Source organism: Lipophrys pholis (genome assembly GCF_963383615.2).
Source record: "Lipophrys pholis genome assembly, contig: SCAFFOLD_48, whole genome shotgun sequence".
In the NCBI taxonomy this organism is placed as follows: Eukaryota; Metazoa; Chordata; class Actinopteri; order Blenniiformes; family Blenniidae; genus Lipophrys; species Lipophrys pholis.
The window spans coordinates 124,869-146,339 of record NW_028292143.1 but is presented as its reverse complement, the minus strand read 5'-3'; the positions used below and the strand labels follow the sequence as shown (position 1 = coordinate 146,339).

Sequence of the window (21,471 nt, the reverse complement as noted above, 5' to 3'; positions counted from 1 at the left end):
TGTGACAGTGTGACTGTGTGTGACAGTGTGGCTGTGTGTGACAGTGTGACAGTGTAGCTCTGTGTGACAGTGTGGCTGTGTGTGACAGTGTGACTGTGTGTGACAGTGTGGCTGTGTGTGACAGTGTGGCTGTGTGTGACAGTGTGACAGTGCGGCTGTGTGTGACAGTGCGGCTGTGTGTGACAGTGCGGCTGTGTGTGACAGTGTGACAGTGCGGCTGTGTGTTACAGTGTGACTGTGTGTGACAGTGTGACAGTGTGGCTGTGTGTGACAGTGCGGCTGTGTGTGACAGTGTGGCTGTGTGTTACAGTGTGACTGTGTGTGACAGTGTGACAGTGCGGCTGTGTGTGACAGTGCGGCTGTGTGTGACAGTGCGGCTGTGTGTGACAGTGTGGCTGTGATGCCGTGTGCAACTGTAAGCTACTGTGTGCAGTGCGTCAGATCAGTGGGGGTGTGTACAGGTGAAACAAGTGTAACAGGTGGCGTTAACCTGATCACCTGTTACAGGTACGCTGACCGAGCCAAACAGATCCGCTGCAATGCCATCATCAATGAAGACCCCAACGCCAAACTGGTCCGCGAGCTGAAGGCCGAAGTGGAACGACTGAGGAACCTGCTGTTCTCCCAAGGCCTGCAGGAGCTGCTACACACTGGTACACACCGTAACACACTGCTACATACTGCTACATACTGTAACACACTGCTACACACTGGTACACATCGTAACACACTGCAACATACTGCTACATACTGTAACACACTGCTACACACTGGTACACACCGTAACACACTGCTACATACTGCTACATACTGTAACACACTGCTACACACTGGTACACACCGTAACACACTGCTACACACTGGTACACACTGCTACACACTGGTACACACTGGTACACACCGTAACACACTGCTACATACTGTAACACACTGCTACACACTGGTACACACTGGTACACACCGTAACACACTGCTACATACTGTAACACACTGCTACACACTGGTACACACTGGTACACACCGTAACACACTGCTACACACTGGTACACACCGTAACACGCTGCTACATACTGCTACATACTGTAACACACTGCTACACACTGGTACACACTGGTACACACCGTAACACACTGCTACACACTGCTACACACTGGTACACACTGCTACACACTGGTACACAATGCTACACACTGCTACACACCGTAACACACTGCTACACACTGCTACATACTGTAACACACTGCTACACACTGGTACACACTGGTACACACCGTAACACACTGCTACACACTGCTACACAACGTAACACACTGCTACACACTGCTACATACTGTAACACACTGCTACACACTGGTACACACCGTAACACACTGCTACACACTGCTACACACTGCTACACACTGCTACACACCATCACACACTGGTACACACTGTCACACACTGCTACACACTGCTACACACTGGTACACACCGTAACACACTGCTACACACTGCTACACACTGGTACACACTGGTACACACCGTAACACACTGCTACACACTGCTACATACTGTAACACACTGCTACACACTGGTACACACCGTAACACACTGCTACACACTGCTACACACTGGTACACACTGGTACACACCGTAACACACTGCTACACACTGTCACACACTGCTACACTGTAACACCTCACTACACAGTCACACGCTGCTAAACACTGCACTACAGTACACTATTATACCCCACTACACACTGTAACACACTGCTACACACTGCTACACACCATCACACACTGGTGCACACTGTCACACACTGCTACACACTGTCACACACTGCTACACAGTCACACGCTGCTAAACACTGCACTACAGTAAACTGTTACACCCCACTACACACTGTAACACACTGCTACACACTGCTACACACTGCTACACTGTAACACCCCACTACACACTGTAACACACTGCTACACTGTCACACACTGCTACACACTGTCACACACTGCTACACTGTAACACCCCACTACACACTGTCACACGCTGCTAAACACTGCACTACAGTAAACTGTTACACCCCACTACACACTGTAACACACTGCTACACACTGCTACACACTGCTACACTGTAACACCCCACTACACACTGTAACACACTGCTACACACTGCTACACACTGCTACACTGTAACACCCCACTACACACTGCTACACACTGCTACACACCATCACACACTGGTACACACCGTAACACACTGCTACACACTGCTACATACTGTAACACACCATCACACACTGGTACACACTGTCACACACTGCTACACACTGGTACACACTGTCACACACTGCTAAACACTGCACTACAGTAAACTGTTACACCCCACTACACACTGTAACACACTGCTACACACTGCTACACACCATCACACACTGGTGCACACTGTCACACACTGCTACACACTGTCACACACTGCTACACAGTCACACGCTGCTAAACACTGCACTACAGTAAACTGTTACACCCCACTACACACTGTAACACACTGCTACACACTGCTACACACTGCTACACTGTAACACCCCACTACACACTGTAACACACTGCTACACTGTCACACACTGCTACACACTGTCACACACTGCTACACTGTAACACCCCACTACACACTGTCACACGCTGCTAAACACTGCACTACAGTAAACTGTTACACCCCACTACACACTGTAACACACTGCTACACACTGCTACACACTGCTACACTGTAACACCCCACTACACACTGTCACACGCTGCTAAACACTGCAATACAGTAAACTGTTACACCCCACTACACACTGTAACACACTGCTACACACTGCTACACACTGCTACACTGTAACACCCCACTACACACTGCTACACACTGCTACACACCATCACACACTGGTACACACCGTAACACACTGCTACACACTGCTACATACTGTAACACACCATCACACACTGGTACACACTGTCACACACTGCTACACACTGGTACACACTGTCACACACTGCTAAACACTGCACTACAGTAAACTGTTACACCCCACTACACACTGTAACACACTGCTACACACTGCTACACACCATCACACACTGGTACACACCATCACACACTGGTACACACTGTCACACACTGCTACACACTGTCACACACTGCTACACTGTAACACCCCACTACACACTGTCACACGCCGCTAAACACTGCACTACAGTACACTGTTACACCCCACTACACTCTGTAACACACTGTAACACACTGCTACACACTGTCACACACTGCTACACACTGCTACACACCATCACACACTGCTACACACTGTCACACACTGCTACACACTGCTACACACTGCTACACACTGCTACACACCGTCACACACTGCTACACACCATCACACACTGCTACACACTGTCACACACTGCTACACGCTGCTACACACTGCTACACACTGCTACACACTGCTACACACCATCACACACTGCTACACACTGTCACACACTGCTACACACTGTCACACACTGCTACACACCATCACACACTGCTACACACCATCACACACTGCCACACACCGTCACGCACTGCTTCACACCGTCACACACTGCTACACACCATCACACACTGCTACACACTGTCACACACTGCTACACACTGTCACACACTGCTACACACTGTCACACACTGCTACACACCATCACACACTGCTACACACATCACACACTGCTACACACCATCACACACTGCCACACACCATCACACACTGCTACACACCATCACACACTGCTACACACTGTCACACACTGCTACACACCATCACACACTGCTACACACTGCTACACACCATCACACACTGCTACACACATCACACACTGCTACACACCATCACACACTGCTACACACTGCTACACACTGCTACACACCATCACACACTGCTACACACATCACACACTGCTACACACCATCACACACTGCTACACACTGCTACACACTGCTACACACTGCTACACACCATCACACACTGCTACACACTGCTACACACTGCTACACACTGCTACACACCATCACACACTGCTACACACTGCTACACACTGCTACACACCATCACACACTGCTACACACCATCACACACTGCTACACACTGCTACACACCATCACACACTGCTACACACCATCACACACCATCACACACCATCACACACTGCTACACACCATCACACACTGCTACACACTGCTACACACCATCACACACTGCTACACACCATCACACACTGCTACACACCGTCACTCACTGCTACACACCATCACACACTGTCACACACTGTCACACACTGTCACACACTGTCACACACTGCTACACACCATCACACACTGTCACACACCATCACACACCATCACACACTGTCACACACTGTCACACACTGCTACACACCATCACACACTGTCACACACTGTCACACACTGTCACACACTGCTACACACCATCACTCACGGCTACACACTGTCACACACTGCTACACACCATCACACACTGCTACACACCATCACACACTGTCACACACTGCTACACACCATCACACACTGCTACACACCATCACACACTGTCACACACTGCTACACACCATCACACACTGCTACACACCATCACACACTGTCACACACTGCTACACACCATCACACACTGCTACACACCATCACACACTACTATGCACTGTTAAACATAACTACAAACTGTAATACATCGACATATCGAGTGTCTGTGTGTACATGCTCACTGAACAACCCCCCCCTCCCCAGTGAACAGCAGTCACTACCCCGCTGGAGTTCCAGATGTTTGCCCCGCCCCTCTGCAGCTGGCGCTCTCAGCCAATGGGATGACTCCTGCGAAAGGACTTGCGGTTGCAGGCGACGGTAGGCCCATCTATACTCATTATCAGGACTAAGTCCCAGTAACAGTCAGTCCCAGTAACAGTCACCGCACACACCGGCCAGCTCTGGAGCTCCTGTTCCCAGACACTGGAGTTCCAGAACCTGCCGGTGTGTGCAGACAGGGAGCCATGGTGCACCGGCCAGCGGCTTGAGACGCGATGTGATGCAACGTGACAATCGGACTCATACTGCTTTCACACACAGTGCGCCGGGACACCAGAGCTGCACCAAGCCCCGGTGTCTGTCTCACATCGCGTCCGCACTCTTGGCCCCAACGCGGAAGTGGCGGACCGGCACTGACTGGCTTTGTGCTGCCGGAGTGCGCTCCAGTGCACTCTGCCAGGGCAAAGTCACCGGGGCCGGCCGGGTTAGGGTTACCCTCACTCGGAACCAACACGGAAGTTGCAGCTGCAGCGCTGTGGCAACTAAACAACTAGTGCAAAACAGAGGATGTAAACAACAACAGAGGAATGATAAGATCAGTCAGATCCAGTATCAGTCAGATCCAGTAACAGTCAGTTCCAGTATCAGTCAGATCCAGTAACAGTCAGTTCCAGTATCAGTCAGTTCCAGTATCAGTCAGTTCAAGTAACAGTCAGTTCCAGTAACAGTCAGTTCCAGTATCAGTCAGTTCCAGTAACAGTCAGTTCCAGTATCAGTCAGTTCCAGTAACAGTTAGTTCCAGTAACAGTCAGATCCAGTATCAGTCAGTTCCAGTATCAGTCAGTTCCAGTAACAGTCAGTTCCAGTATCAGTCAGTTCCAGTAACAGTTAGTTCCAGTAACAGTCAGATCCAGTAACAGTCAGTTCCAGTATCAGTCAGTTCCAGTAACAGTTAGTTCCAGTAACAGTCAGATCCAGTATCAGTCAGTTCCAGTAACAGTCAGTTCCAGTATCAGTCAGTTCCAGTAACAGTCAGTTCCAGTATCAGTCAGTTCCAGTAACAGTTAGTTCCAGTAACAGTTCCAGTATCAGTCAGTTCCAGTATCAGTCAGTTCTGGTAACAGTCAGTTCCAGTAACAGTCAGTTCCAGTAACAGTTCCAGTATCAGTCAGTTCTAGTAACAGTTCCAGTAACAGTTAGTTCCAGTAACAGTTCCAGTATCAGTCAGTTCCAGTAACAGTCAGTTCCAGTAACAGTTCCAGTATCAGTCAGTTCCAGTAACAGTCAGTTCCAGTAACAGTTAGTTCCAGTAACAGTTCCAGTATCAGTCAGTTCCAGTAACAGTTAGTTCCAGTAACAGTTCCAGTATCAGTCAGTTCCAGTAACAGTCAGTTCCAGTAACAGTTAGTTCCAGTAACAGTTCCAGTATCAGTCAGTTCCAGTAACAGTTAGTTCCAGTAACAGTTAGTTCCAGTAACAGTTCCAGTATCAGTCAGTTCCAGTAACAGTTAGTTCCAGTAACAGTTCCAGTAACAGTCAGTTCCAGTAACAGTTAGTTCCAGTAACAGTTAGTTCCAGTAACAGTTAGTTCCAGTAACAGTTCCAGTAACAGTCAGTTCCAGTAACAGTTAGTTCCAGTAACAGTTAGTTCCAGTAACAGTTAGTTCCAGTAACAGTTCCAGTATCAGTCAGTTCCAGTAACAGTTAGTTCCAGTAACAGTTCCAGTAACAGTTCCAGTAACAGTCAGTTCCAGTAACAGTTAGTTCCAGTAACAGTTAGTTCCAGTAACAGTTAGTTCCAGTAACAGTTCCAGTAACAGTTAGTTCCAGTAACAGTTAGTTCCAGTAACAGTTCCAGTAACAGTCAGTTCCAGTAACAGTTAGTTCCAGTAACAGTTAGTTCCAGTAACAGTTAGTTCCAGTATTCATGGCTTTGGCTTCGCGAACGAAGATTCATGAAGGAGGTCCACCCCGTTTTCTCCCACAAGACCTCTCGTGGCTCATAAGTCCAATGCGAGCACGGCAGGCTCGGCTGCAGTGTCGACAGATAAAGGATTGGTCATCTGGGTCTGATGGCTGTGCTATCCGCTCTTTCCCTTGTTGTCTCTTTACAGCTAAGTTGCTCCTACGTTCACTCTCAAAGGTTGAGGCGGCTACGTTGATGGTGTGACGCCATCCAACTCGATCCTCTGCTTGTGTTTTCCACTCGCTTGGGTTTAAACCACAGATGTTGAGAGACTTTTTGAAACAGTCCTTATATCGTTTCTTTGGAGCACCCCTGTCCCGGTGACCACTCGAAAGCTCGCCGAACATGATGATCTTTGGTAGACGATGATGTTCCAGTATCAGTCAGTTCCAGTAACAGTCAGTTCCAGTAACAATTCCAGTAACAGTTAGTTCCAGTAACAGTTCCAGTAACAGTCAGTTCCAGTAACAATTCCAGTAACAGTTAGTTCCAGTAACAATTCCAGTAACAGTTAGTTCCAGTAACAGTTCCAGTAACAGTCAGTTCCAGTAACAGTTCCAGTAACAGTCAGTTCCAGTAACAATTCCAGTAACAGTTAGTTCCAGTAACAGTTCCAGTAACAGTTAGTTCCAGTAACAGTAAGTTCCAGTAACAGTTCCAGTAAGTCAGTTCCAGTAACAGTTCCAGTAACAGTAAGTTCCAGTAACAGTTCCAGTAACAGTTAGTTCCAGTAACAGTTCCAGTAACAGTTCCAGTAACAGTTCCAGTAACAGTTAGTTCCATTAAGTCAGTTCCAGTAACAGTTAGTTCCAGTAACAGTTCCAGTAACAGCTCCAGTAACAGTTAGTTCCAGTAACAGTAATACTTCCAGTGACAGCACCAGTCAGAGTTCTTCTAACAATCATTCCCTGTGTTGGTAACAGTATTTGTGATCCCAGCAGGTTGTGGACCTGGCGCTGGGATGCCTTCTGACCCGGTGGAGGATACAGAGGAACACGTGGCCGTTTCTACAGAACCCATCAGTAAAGAGGAAGCAGCAGAGAGACTGATGGTAGGACGTCATGTGACTCCTAGTAGTAACTGACCTTGTGCTAACTGACCCTGTGCTAACTGACCTTGTGCTAACTGACCTTGTACTAACTGACCCTGTGCTAACTGACCTTGTGCTAACTGACCTTGTACTAACTGACCCTGTGCTAACTGACCCTGTGCTAACTGACCTTGTACTAACTGACCCTGTGCTAACTGACCATGTGCTAACTGACCCTGTGCTCACTGACCCTGTGCTCACTGACCCTGTGCTAACTGACCCTGTGCTAACTGACCTTGTGCTAACTGACCTTGTACTAACTGACCCTGTGCTAACTGACCTTGTGCTAACTGACCCTGTGCTAACTGACCCTATGCTAACTGACCCTGTGCTGACTGACCTTGTACTAACTGACCCTGTGCTAACTGACCTTGTACTAACTGACCCTGTGCTAACTGACCCTGTGCTAACTGACCTTGTACTAACTGACCTTGTACTAACTGACCTTGTGCTAACTGACCTTGTGCTAACTGACCCTGTGCTAACTGACCTTGTACTAACTGACCTTGTGCTAACTGACCCTGTGCTAACTGACCCTATGCTAACTGACCCTATGCTAACTGACCCTGTGCTAACTGACCTTGTGCTAACTGACCTTGTACTAACTGACCCTGTGCTAACTGACCTTGTGCTAACTGACCCTGTGCTAACTGACCCTATGCTAACTGACCCTGTGCTGACTGACCTTGTACTAACTGACCCTGTGCTAACTGACCTTGTACTAACTGACCTTGTGCTAACTGACCCTGTGCTAACTGACCTTGTACTAACTGACCTTGTACTAACTGACCTTGTGCTAACTGACCCTGTGCTAACTGACCCTGTGCTAACTGACCTTGTACTAACTGACCTTGTACTAACTGACCCTGTGCTAACTGACCCTGTGCTAACTGACCTTGTGCTAACTGACCTTGTGCTAACTGACCCTGTGCTAACTGACCCTGTGCTAACTGACCTTGTGCTAACTGACCCTGTGCTCACTGACCCTGTACTAACTGACCCTGTGCTAACTGACCTTGTGCTCACTGACCCTGTACTAACTGACCCTGTGCTAACTGACCTTGTGCTAACTGACCTTGTGCTAACTGACCCTGTGCTAACTGACCCTGTGCTAACTGACCTTGTGCTAACTGACCCTGTGCTAACTGACCTTGTGCTCACTGACCCTGTACTAACTGACCCTGTGCTAACTGACCCTATGCTAACTGACCTTGTGCTAACTGACCCTGTGCTAACTGACCCTGTGCTAACTGACCCTGTGCTAACTGTTTGTTAGGAAACAGAGAAGATCATTGCCGAGCTCAATGAAACTTGGGAAGAAAAACTCAGAAAAACTGAATCTATTCGTCTGGAAAGGTAATCTGATTACTTTGTAGTTTGTTCTCCACTGTCATGTTTCTCTGGTGCCTATGAGTTGCCTCTGCATGTCTCTCTTTCTCCGTCTCCTGCCTGTCTCTCTCTCTGCCTGTCTCTCTTTCTCCGTCTCTTGCTGCCTGTCTCTCTCTCTGCCTGTCTCTCTTTCTCCGTCTCTTGCTGCCTGTCTCTCTCTCTGCCTGTCTCTCTTTCTCCGTCTCTTGCTGCCTGTCTCTCTCTCTGCCTGTCTCTCTTAGGGAGTCTCTCCTGGCAGAGATGGGTGTGTCCATCAAGGAAGACGGAGGAACGTTGGGCGTCTTTTCTCCTAAAGGAGTGAGTAGAGCTTCAGTCTGTAGATTTTCGGTCTGTAGAGCTTCAGTCTGTAGATTTTCGGTCTGTAGAGCTTCAGTCTGTAGATCTTCAGTCTGTAGAGCTTCAGTCTGTAGATCTTCAGTCTGTGGAGCTTCAGTCTGTAGAGCTTCAGTCTGTGGGGCTTCAGTCTGTAGATTTTCAGTCTGTAGGGCATTAGTCTGTAGAGCTTCAGTCTGTAGATCTTCAGTCTGTGGAGCTTCAGTCTGTAGAGCTTCAGTCTGTGGGGCTTCAGTCTGTAGAGCTTCAGTCTGTAGAGTTTCAGTCTGTAGAGCTTCAGTCTGTGGGGCTTCAGTCTGTAGAGCTTCAGTCTGTAGGGCTTCAGTCTGTAGATCTTCAGTCTGTAGAGTTTCAGTCTGTAGAGCTTCAGTCTGTGGGGCTTCAGTCTGTAGAGCTTCAGTCTATAGAGCTTCAGTCTGTAGATCTTCAGTCTGTAGAGTTTCAGTCTGTAGATTTTCAGTCTGTAGGGCATCAGTCTGTAGATCTTCAGTCTGTGGAGCTTCAGTCTGTAGAGCTTCAGTCTGTGGGGCTTCAGTCTGTAGAGCTTCAGTCTGTAGGGCATCAGTCTGTAGATCTTCAGTCTGTAGAGCTTCAGTCTGTAGGGCAACAGTCTGTAGAGCGTCAGTCTGTAGAGCGTCTGTATGTAGAGCTTCTGTCTGTGGGGCTTCAGTCTGTAGAGCTTCAGTCTGTAGAGCTTCAGTCTGTGGAGCTTCCGTCTGTAGGGCTTCAGTCTGTGGGGCTTCAGTCTGTAGAGCTTCAGTCTATAGAGCTTCAGTCTGTAGAGCTTCAGTCTGTGGGGCTTCAGTATGTAGAGCTTCAGTCTATAGAGCTTCAGTCTGTAGAGCTTCTGTCTGTAGAACTTCTGTCTGGAGCTTCAGTCTGTAGATCTTCAGTCTGTAGAGCTTCAGTCTGTAGAGCTTCAGTCTGTAGAGCTTCAGTTTATAGAGCTCCATTCTGTGGGGCTTCAGTCTGTAGAGCTGCAGTCTGTAGAGCTTCAGTCTTTGGGGCTTCAGTCTGTAGAGCTTCAGTCTGTAGATCTTCAGTCTGTAGAGCTGCAGTCTGTGGAGCTTCAGTCTGTAGAGCTTCAGTCTGTAGAGCTGCAGTCTGTGGAGCTTCAGTCTGTAAAGCTTCAGTCTATAGAGTTTCAGTCTGTAGAGCTTCAGTCTGTAGAGCTTCAGTCTGTAGAGCTTCAGTCTGTAGAGTTTCAGTCTGTGTAGCTTCCGTCTGTAGGGCTTCAGTCTGTAGAGCTTCAGTCTGTAGATCTTCAGTCTGTAGATTTTCAGTCTGTAGGGCATCAGTCTGTAGATCTTCAGTCTGTGGAGCTTCAGTCTGTAGAGCTTCAGTCTGTGGGGCTTCAGTCTGTAGAGCTTCAGTCTGTAGGGCATCAGTCTGTAGAGCTTCAGTCTGTAGGGCATCAGTCTGTGGGGCTTCAGTCTGTAGAGCTTCAGTCTGTAGGGCATCAGTCTGTAGAGCTTCAGTCTGTAGATCATCAGTCTGTAGAGCTGCAGTCTGTGAAGCTTCAGTCTGTAGATCTTCAGTCTGTAGAGCTGCAGTCTGTGGAACTTCAGTCTGTAGATCTTCAGTCTATAGAGCTGCAGTCTGTGGAGCTTCAGTCTGTAGAGCTTCAGTCTGTAGAGCTTCTGTCTGTAGAGTTTCAGTCTGGAGCTTCAGTCTGTAGATCTTCAGTCTGTAGAGCTTCAGTCTGTAGAGCTGCAGTCTGTGGGGCTTCAGTCTGTAGAGCTTCTGTCTGTAGAGTTTCAGTCTGTAGAGCTTCAGTCTGTAGAGCTTCTGTCTGTAGAGTTTCAGTATGTAGAGCTTCAGTCTGTAGAGCTTCAGTCTGTAGAGTTTCAGTCTGTAGAGCTTCAGTCTGTAGAGCTTCAGTCTGTAGAGCTTCTGTCTGTAGAGTTTCAGTATGTAGAGCTTCAGTCTGTAGAGCTTCAGTCTGTAGAGCTTCAGTCTGTAGAGCTTCTGTCTGTAGAGTTTCAGTCTGTAGAGCTTCAGTCTGTAGAGCTTCTGTCTGTAGAGTTTCAGTCTGTGGGGCTTCAGTCTGTAGAGCTTCAGTCTGTAGAGCTTCTGTCTGTAGAGTTTCAGTCTGTAGATCTTCAGTCTCTTCTCTCCGTCCTACAGACTCCTCACCTGGTCAACCTGAACGAAGACCCCCTGATGTCCGAGTGTCTGCTGTACTACATTAAGGAGGGTTTCACCAGGTAACGAGAGCGAGAGAGAGAGAGAGAGAGAAAGAGAGAGACTACATCTAAACCTCCATCTGTCTAAACCTCTATCAGTAAACCTCCATCAATAAACCTCCATCCGTTTATACTTCCATCAGTAAACCTCCATCACTCTAAACCTCCATCTGTCTAAACCTCCATCACTCTAAACCTCCATCACTCTAAACCTCCATCACTCTAAACCTCTATCAGTAAACCTCCATCAATAAACCTCCATCCGTTTATACTTCCATCAGTAAACCTCCATCACTCTAAACCTCCATCACTCTAAACCTCCATCACTCTAAACCTCCATCTGTCTAAACCTCCATCACTCTAAACCTCCATCACTCTAAACCTCCATCTGTCTAAACCTCCATCACTCTAAACCTCCATCACTCTAAACCTCCATCTGTCTAAACCTCCATCACTCTAAACCTCCATCACTCTAAACCTCCATCAATAAACCTCCATCCGTTTATACTTCCATCACTCTAAACCTCCATCACTCTAAACCTCCATCTGTCTAAACCTCCATCACTCTAAACCTCCATCACTCTAAACCTCCATCTGTCTAAACCTCCATCACTCTAAACCTCCATCACTCTAAACCTCCATCTGTCTAAACCTCCATCAATAAACCTCTATCAGTAAACCCCCATCAGTCTAAACCTCCATCACTCTAAACCTCCATCAATAAACCTCTATCAGTAAACCCCCATCAGTCTAAACCTCCATCTGTCTAAACCTCCATCACTCTAAACCTCCATCAATAAACCTCCATCTGTCTAAACCTCCATCACTCTAAACCTCCATCAATAAACCTCCATCACTCTAAACCTCCATCAGTAAACCCCCATCAGTCTAAACCTCCATCGGTAAACCTCCATCAATAAACCTCCATCCATTTATACTTCCATCAGTAAACCTCCATCACTCTAAACCTCCTTCAGTAAACCCCCATCAGTCTAAACCTCCATCAGTAAACCTCCATCACTCTAAACCTCCACCAGTCTAAACCTACATCAGTCTAAACCTCCACCAGTCCAAACCTCCACCAGTCTAAACCTCCATCAGTAAACCTCCATCAGTCTAAACCTCCACCAGTCTAAACCACCCATCAGTAAACCTCCATCAGTCTAAACCTCCACCAGTCTAAACCTCCATCAGTTTAAACCTCCACCAGTCTAAACCACCCATCAGTAAACCTCCACCAGTCTAAACCTCCATCAGTAAACCTCCATCAGTCTAAACCTCCACCAGCCTAAACCTCCATCAGTAAACCTCCATCAGTCTAAACCTCCACCAGTCTAAACCTCCATCAGTAAACCTCCACCAGTCTAAACCACCCATCAGTAAACCTCCATCAGTCTAAACCTCCACCAGTCTAAACCTCCATCAGTAAACCTCCACCAGTCCAAACCACCCATCAGTAAACCTCCATCAGTCTAAACCTCCACCAGTTTAAACCTCCACCAGTCTAAACCACCCATCAGTAAACCTCCACCAGTCTAAACCTCCATCAGTAAACCTCCATCAGTAAACCTCCACCAGTCTAAACCACCCATCAGTAAACCTCCATCAGTCTAAACCTCCACCAGTCTAAACCTCCATCAGTAAACCTCCATCAGTCTAAACCTCCACCAGTCTAAACCTCCATCAGTAAACCTCCACCAGTCTAAACCTCCATCAGTCTAAACCTCCACCAGTCTAAACCTCCATCAGTAAACCTCCATCAGTCTAAACCTCCACCAGTCTAAACCTCCATCAGTAAACCTCCACCAGTCTAAACCACCCATCAGTAAACCTCCATCAGTCTAAACCTCCACCAGTCTAAACCTCCATCAGTAAACCTCCATCAGTAAACCTCCACCAGTCTAAACCTCCATCAATAAACCTCCATCAGTCTAAACCTCCACCAGTCTAAACCTCCATCAGTAAACCTCCACCAGTCTAAACCACCCATCAGTAAACCTCCATCAGTCTAAACCTCCATCAGTCTAAACCTCCACCAGTCTAAACCTCCATCAGTAAACCTCCATCAGTCTAAACCTCCACCAGTCTAAACCTCCATCAGTAAACCTCCACCAGTCTAAACCACCCATCAGTAAACCTCCATCAGTAAACCTCCATCAGTCTAAACCACCCATCAGTAAACCTCCATCAGTAAACCTCCATCAGTCTAAACCTCCACCAGTCTAAACCTCCATCAGTAAACCTCCACCAGTCTAAACCACCCATCAGTAAACCTCCACCAGTCTAAACCTCCACCAGTCTAAACCTCCACCAGTCTAAACCTCCATCAGTAAACCTCCACCAGTCTAAACCACCCATCAGTAAACCTCCACCAGTCTAAACCTCCACCAGTCTAAACCTCCACCAGTCTAAACCTCCATCAGTCTAAACCTCCACCAGTCTAAACCTCCATCAGTAAACCTCCACCAGTCTAAACCACCCATCAGTAAACCTCCATCAGTCTAAACCTCCACCAGTCTAAACCTCCATCAGTAAACCTCCATCAGTCTAAACCTCCACCAGTCTAAACCTCCATCAGTAAACCTCCATCAGTCTAAACCTCCACCAGTCTAAACCTCCATCAGTAAACCTCCACCAGTCTAAACCACCCATCAGTAAACCTCCATCAGTAAACCTCCATCAGTCTAAACCACCCATCAGTAAACCTCCATCAGTAAACCTCCATCAGTCTAAACCTCCACCAGTCTAAACCACCCATCAGTAAACCTCCACCAGTCTAAACCTCCACCAGTCTAAACCTCCACCAGTCTAAACCTCCATCAGTAAACCTCCACCAGTCTAAACCTCCACCAGTCTAAACCTCCATCAGTAAACCTCCACCAGTCTAAACCACCCATCAGTAAACCTCCACCAGTCTAAACCTCCACCAGTCTAAACCTCCATCAGTAAACCTCCACCAGTCTAAACCACCCATCAGTAAACCTCCATCAGTCTAAACCTCCACCAGTCTAAACCTCCATCAGTAAACCTCCACCAGTCTAAACCTCCATCAGTAAACCTCCACCAGTCTAAACCACCCATCAGTAAACCTCCATCAGTCTAAACCTCCACCAGTCTAAACCTCCATCAGTAAACCTCCATCAGTCTAAACCTCCACCAGTCTAAACCTCCATCAGTAAACCTCCATCAGTAAACCTCCACCAGTCTAAACCACCCATCAGTAAACCTCCATCAGTAAACCTCCACCAGTCTAAACCTCCATCAGTAAACCTCCACCAGTCTAAACCTCCATCAGTAAACCTCCATCAGTCTAAACCTCCACCAGTCTAAACCTCCATCAGTACACCTCCACCAGTCTAAACCACCCATCAGTAAACCTCCATCAGTCTAAACCTCCACCAGTCTAAACCTCCATCAGTAAACCTCCATCAGTAAACCTCCACCAGTCTAAACCTCCACCAGTCTAAACCACCCATCAGTAAACCTCCATCAGTCTAAACCTCCACCAGTCTAAACCTCCATCAGTAAACCTCCATCAGTCTAAACCTCCACCAGTCTAAACCTCCATCAGTAAACCTCCATCAGTAAACCTCCACCAGTCTAAACCACCCATCAGTAAACCTCCATCAGTAAACCTCCACCAGTCTAAACCTCCACCAGTCTAAACCTCCATCAGTTAACCGAGGTGGGTTTTAGTTACTGGGCTAATCGGGGGTCACCAACTTCAAATCATTGAATTTAATTCAGTTCTGAAGCACCGAATCCATTCCTGGGAGGAAAACCCAACAAATATACATGAGCAAGCAGAGCGACTGTAGAAAGGAAGAACTCCTCTGACAGGAAGAACCTTTAAATATACATGAGCAAGCAGAGCGACTGTAGAAAGGAAGAACTCCTCTGACAGGAAGAACCTTTAAATATACATGAGCAAGCAGAGCGACTGTAGAAAGGAAGAACTCCTCTGACAGGAAGAACCTTTAAATATACATGAGCAAGCAGAGCGACTGTAGAAAGGAAGAACTCCTCTGACAGGAAGAACCTTTAAATATACATGAGCAAGCAGAGCGACTGTAGAAAGGAAGAACTCCTCTGACAGGAAGAACCTTTAAATATACATGAGCAAGCAGAGCGACTGTAGAAAGGAAGAACTCCTCTGACAGGAAGAACCTTTAAATATACATGAGCAAGCAGAGCGACTGTAGAAAGGAAGAACTCCTCTGACAGGAAGAACCTTTAAATATACATGAGCAAGCAGAGCGACTGTAGAAAGGAAGAACTCCTCTGACAGGAAGAACCTTTAAATATACATGAGCAAGCAGAGCGACTGTAGAAAGGAAGAACTCCTCTGACAGGAAGAACCTTTAAATATACATGAGCAAGCAGAGCGACTGTAGAAAGGAAGAACTCCTCTGACAGGAAGAACCTTTAAATATACATGAGCAAGCAGAGCGACTGTAGAAAGGAAGAACTCCTCTGACAGGAAGAACCTTTAAATATACATGAGCAAGCAGAGCGACTGTAGAAAGGAAGAACTCCTCTGACAGGAAGAACCTTTAAATATACATGAGCAAGCAGAGCGACTGTAGAAAGGAAGAACTCCTCTGACAGGAAGAACCTTTAAATATACATGAGCAAGCAGAGCGACTGTAGAAAGGAAGAACTCCTCTGACAGGAAGAACCTTTAAATATACATGAGCAAGCAGAGCGACTGTAGAAAGGAAGAACTCCTCTGACAGGAAGAACCTTTAAATATACATGAGCAAGCAGAGCGACTGTAGAAAGGAAGAACTCCTCTGACAGGAAGAACCTTTAAATATACATGAGCAAGCAGAGCGACTGTAGAAAGGAAGAACTCCTCTGACAGGAAGAACCTTTAAATATACATGAGCAAGCAGAGCGACTGTAGAAAGGAAGAACTCCTCTGACAGGAAGAACCTTTAAATATACATGAGCAAGCAGAGCGACTGTAGAAAGGAAGAACTCCTCTGACAGGAAGAACCTTTGCAGAAACCAGAGTCAGAGGTGGAGGCTTCCTGCTGACCGGTTGGGGGGGGGGGGGGGGTAGGACTATAATGATCATTTGCGAACTTTAAAGAAATCAGTACGAGAATTGTAGAATAAATGGTACTTAACTCAGAAGTATTTCGAACAGCCTGGAGAGATAGTTTGTTAATGTATAAAAAATCCCTTTATAAAAGCTGGAATACCTCCTTTAGAACAATCCCAGATTTCTCTTCAGTACTATAGCCAGGCTGACAAAAAGTCACACTTCTGGACAACCTCATAGTAATGAGCAGTAATGACTTCGTAAACTTCTTTAATGACAAAATCCTAACGATCAGGGATCTAATTAAAGACTCACTGCCCAGTGCAGTGGCGGATTGATCAACCACATCTTCAGATTAGTTAGTGGAACCTGATTTCCAGTTATCCAGCTCCCACCCTAGAGAAGTCCCTGAGTTCTCCTCAACCTCTGCCTCATCTAAACCAACAACTTGCCTGCTAGATCCGATCCCCACTAAACTGTTTAAAGATATTTTCCCCCTGACTAGTAATCAATACTAGATCAGATCATCATATCTCTAATGACAGGTTATGTACCACAAGCCTTTAAGGTTGCTCATGTTAATCCTCTTCTTAAAGAACCTAACCTCGACCAGATGTCTTGGTAAGTTACAGGCCGATATCCAACCTTCCTTTATTTCTAAAATCCTACAGGAAGTAGTTTCAGTCACTGAGTATCAATATCCAATTAAGTTTTATTTGTAAAGCTCTTAATCACATCAACAAACCTCCCAGAACCTCTTACAATGATAGAGAACCACAGAACCCAACTAAACCTTCCAGAACCTCTTACAATGATAGAGAACAACAGAACCCAACTAAACCTTCCAGAACCTCTTACAATGATAGAGAACCACAGAACCCAACTAAACCTTCCAGAACCTCTTACAATGATAGAGAACCACAGAACCCAACTAAACCTTCCAGAACCTCTTACAATGATAGAGAACCACAGAACCCAACTAAACCTCCCAGAACCTCTTACAATGATAGAGAACCACAGAACCCAACTAAACCTCCCAGAACCTCTTACAATGATAGAGAACCACAGAACCCAACTAAACCTTCCAGAACCTCTTACAATGATAGAGAACCACAGAACCCAACTAAACCTCCCAGAACCTCTTACAATGATAGAGAACCACAGAACCCAACTAAACCATCCAGAACCTCTTACAATGATAGAGAACAACAGAACCCAACTAAACCTTCCAGAACCTCTTACAATGATAGAGAACCACAGAACCCAACTAAACCTTCCAGAGCAGCAGAAGGAACAAGCAACAGAGGAAACCAGGAAGAACTCCCTCTCAGGAAGAACAGTTCATAAGAAGTCCCTCTTCAGGAAGAAAGGGGGCGGAGCCTAGACTCTGGAAGGGGGGGGGGGCATCCGCCTTGACCGGTTGGGGGGAGAAGTACATGGGATAGGACAGGGAGAGAGAGGAATAGAAGAGGGAGAGAGGAATAGAAGAGGGAGAGAGAGAGGAAAAGAAGAGGGAGAGAGAGAGGAATAGAAGAGAGAGAGAGAGAGGAATAGAAGAGGGAGAGAGGAATAGAAGAGGGAGAGAGAGAGGAAAAGAAGAGGGAGAGAGAGAGGAATAGAAGAGAGAGAGAGAGAGGAATAGAAGAGAGAGAGAGAGAGAGAGGAATAGAAGAGGGAGAGAGAGAGGAATAGAAGAGAGAGAGAGAGGAATAGAAGAGAGAGAGAGAGAGGAATAGAAGAGAGAGAGAGAGGAATAGAAGAGGGAGAGAGAGAGGAATAGAAGAGGGAGAGAGAGAGAGAGAGAGAGGAATAGAAGAGAGAGAGAGAGGAATAGAAGAGGGAGAGAGAGAGGAATAGAAGAGGGAGAGAGAGAGAGAGAGAGAGAGAGAGGAATAGAAGAGAGAGAGAGAGGAATAGAAGAGGGAGAGAGAGAGGAATAGAAGAGGGAGAGAGAGAGGAATAGAAGAGGAGAGAGAGAGAGAGAGAGAGAGAGAGAGAGAGAGAGAGAGAGAGAGAGAGGCAGACAGACCAGAGAAGTACAAATACTAAGAAAAGTCTATGATGAGCGTTGGTCTGATGATGAACCAATCTCAGTCTGGAGTTTAAGGGCCGTGCCGTTGTGGTGGGGTCCCAGTGCTGTGGGGGGGTCCCGGTGCTGTGGGGGGGTCCTGGTGCTGTGGGGGGGTCCCGGTGCTGTGGGGGGGTCCCAGTGCTGTGGTGGGGTCCCGGTGCTGTGGGGGGGTCCCGGTGCTGTGGGGGGGTCCCAGTGCTGTGGTGGGGTCCCGGTGCTGTGGGGGGGTCCCGGTGCTGTGGGGGGGTCCTGGTGCTGTGGTGGGGTCCCGGTGCTGTGGGGGGGTCCCGGTGCTGTGGGGGGGTCCCGGTGCTGTGGGGGGGTCGGGTAGTAGGACCGTGGTAACTCCACTCTGGGAGTCTTGGGTCTGATCCCCTGGATCCTGCTCCCCTCCTGTCAGGATCTGGTGGCTCCAGTAATGTTGTTACACAGAGAGAAAGAAAGAAAGACAAGAAACAGAAGCTCCAAATGTAGAGTTCCTCCCTTTAACGGGAGAGAGGAAATCCCCTCAGCAGTCTAGGCCTAGAGCAGCTCAACTTAGTGCTCCTATTTTATTCCTAATGAGAAGCTCTATCAAAGAGGAAGCTTTTTAGTCTCCTCTTAAATAAACTAATGGTGTGGGCCCTTCGGACCGAGGCTGCTAGTTGATTCCAGAGTAAAGGAGCCATATGGCTGAAACTCCTGCCTCCTCTTTTACTTTGAAGGACTTTAGGGATTACCAACAGTCCTGCATCCTCAGAGCCAAGGGCTCGTGGAGGGTGAGACCCTTCTAGAAGTTTCTCCATATAGGACGGAGCCTGGTGATGAAGAGTTTTAGATGTGATCAGAAGGATGTTGAATTCTATTCTAGATTTGATGTGAAGCCAGTGTAAGGATGCTAAGACTGGGGAGATGTGCTCTCTTCTTCCAGTTCTGGTTAGTAAACCTGCAGCAGCGTTCTGCTCTAGCTGGAAGATCCTAACAGAGGAGTTTGGACATCCTGACATTAGGGAGTTACAATCATCTCATCTTCAAGTCACAAAGGCAGGAAGCATTTGTTCTGCATCTTTGAAGGACAAGAAGTTTCTCATTTTTGCAATATTCCTTAGATGGAAGAAGGCTGTCCTGGAGACATGTTTAACATGGGACATAAAGGACAGATCCTGATCAGAAATAACACCCAGGTTCCTAATATCACTGTTAGAGGTTAAGGTAATATTATCTAAGGTAATCAGACTATCTGAAAAGTAATCCCTGAGCTTTTTAGGACCTAGGATTAGAACCTCAGTCTTGGATGTGTTGAGCATTAAGAAGTTGATAGACATCCAGGACTTAACGTCCCTGAGGCAGGACTCTAGTTTAACAAGTTGGTCGGCCTGATTGGCTTTAACTGATAAATAGAGCTGAGGATCATCTGCATAACAATGAAAGTTAATGTTGTGTTTCCTAATAATATTTCCGAGTGGTAACATCTAGAGATTAAACAATATGGGTCCGAGGACGGAGCCTTGTGGTACTCCACACAGGACCCCTTCATGTATTGAAGATTTGTTATTTACATGAACAAATTGAAACCGGTTAGGGTTAGGGTTAGGGTTAGGGTTAGGGTTAGGGTTAGTAGCCAGGTTTCTGTTCATCCAAAGAGATCAATGTTGTGTTCACTTATCAGATCATTGACTAGAAGAGCTTTGGATGATAAAGATCTCATGTTTAGGAAACCACATCTCATTTGTTTGTCTTGATTTTGTCTAGTTTCACACTTGATACGGATGAAGACTTCTTACTGCTACGTTTACCCCTGGCAGTCACCCAACCGCCCTGTTCCCCCGGCTGCTCGGGGGCCACTGAGGGGGGGTCACTGAGGGGGGGCCACTGAGGGGGAGCCACTGAGGGGGGGCCACTGAGGGGGGGGCCACTGAGGGGGGGCCACTGAGGGGGGGTCACTGAGGGGGGGCTAGAGTTAGCAGCTACCTGCGCTGCTAAGCTAGAACGCTCCGCTCCAGCTAAACCTGGCGGGGGGCTACTAGCTACAGGCTACTAGCTACAGGGCTAGCCCTAAGCTGGACAGAGAGGACACGTTCCTCAAGCTGACTCAGCCTCGCCTCAAGTGCTACAATAAAGCTCCAGGTCACAGGTCCCCGAGTCAGTAACTGAGGTGGAGGTGGAGCTAAACATCTGACAGTTGGAGGAGAGGAGGGGGAAGCCATGACTAGACAGGAGCAGCCATGACTAGTCAGGAGCAGCCATGACTAGTCAGGAGCAGCCATGACTAGACAGGAGCAGCCATGACTAGTCAGGAGCAGCCATGACTAGTCAGGAGCAGCCATGACTAGACAGGAGCAGCCATGACTAGACAGGAGCAGCCATGACTAGTCAGGAGCAGCCATGACTAGACAGGAGCAGCCATGACTAGTCAGGAGCAGCCATGACTAGTCAGGAGCAGCCATGACTAGACACGAGCAGCCATGACTAGTCAGGAGCAGCCATGACTAGACAGGAGCAGCCATGACTAGTCAGGAGCAGCCATGACTAGTCAGGAGCAGCCATGACTAGACACGAGCAGCCATGACTAGTCAGGAGCAGCCATGACTAGACAC

The 21,471-nt window shown here is 47.4% G+C and overlaps 1 protein-coding gene across 2 annotated transcripts in view; it reads left to right on the top strand.

Annotated features, from left to right (window-relative positions):
- Positions 1–21,471, top strand: part of LOC308128144 (kinesin-like protein KIF1C) — a 66,577-nt gene that overhangs the window by 27,948 nt on the left and 17,158 nt on the right. For both annotated transcript variants that reach the window (XM_080493810.1, XM_080493809.1), the window contains exons 13-18: positions 508–653; positions 4,799–4,912; positions 7,721–7,830; positions 9,146–9,225; positions 9,480–9,555; positions 11,719–11,798. In XM_080493810.1, coding sequence (XP_080349936.1) covers positions 508–653; positions 4,799–4,912; positions 7,721–7,830; positions 9,146–9,225; positions 9,480–9,555; positions 11,719–11,798 — 606 coding nt within the window. The remainder of the gene's footprint in view (positions 1–507; positions 654–4,798; positions 4,913–7,720; positions 7,831–9,145; positions 9,226–9,479; positions 9,556–11,718; positions 11,799–21,471) is intronic.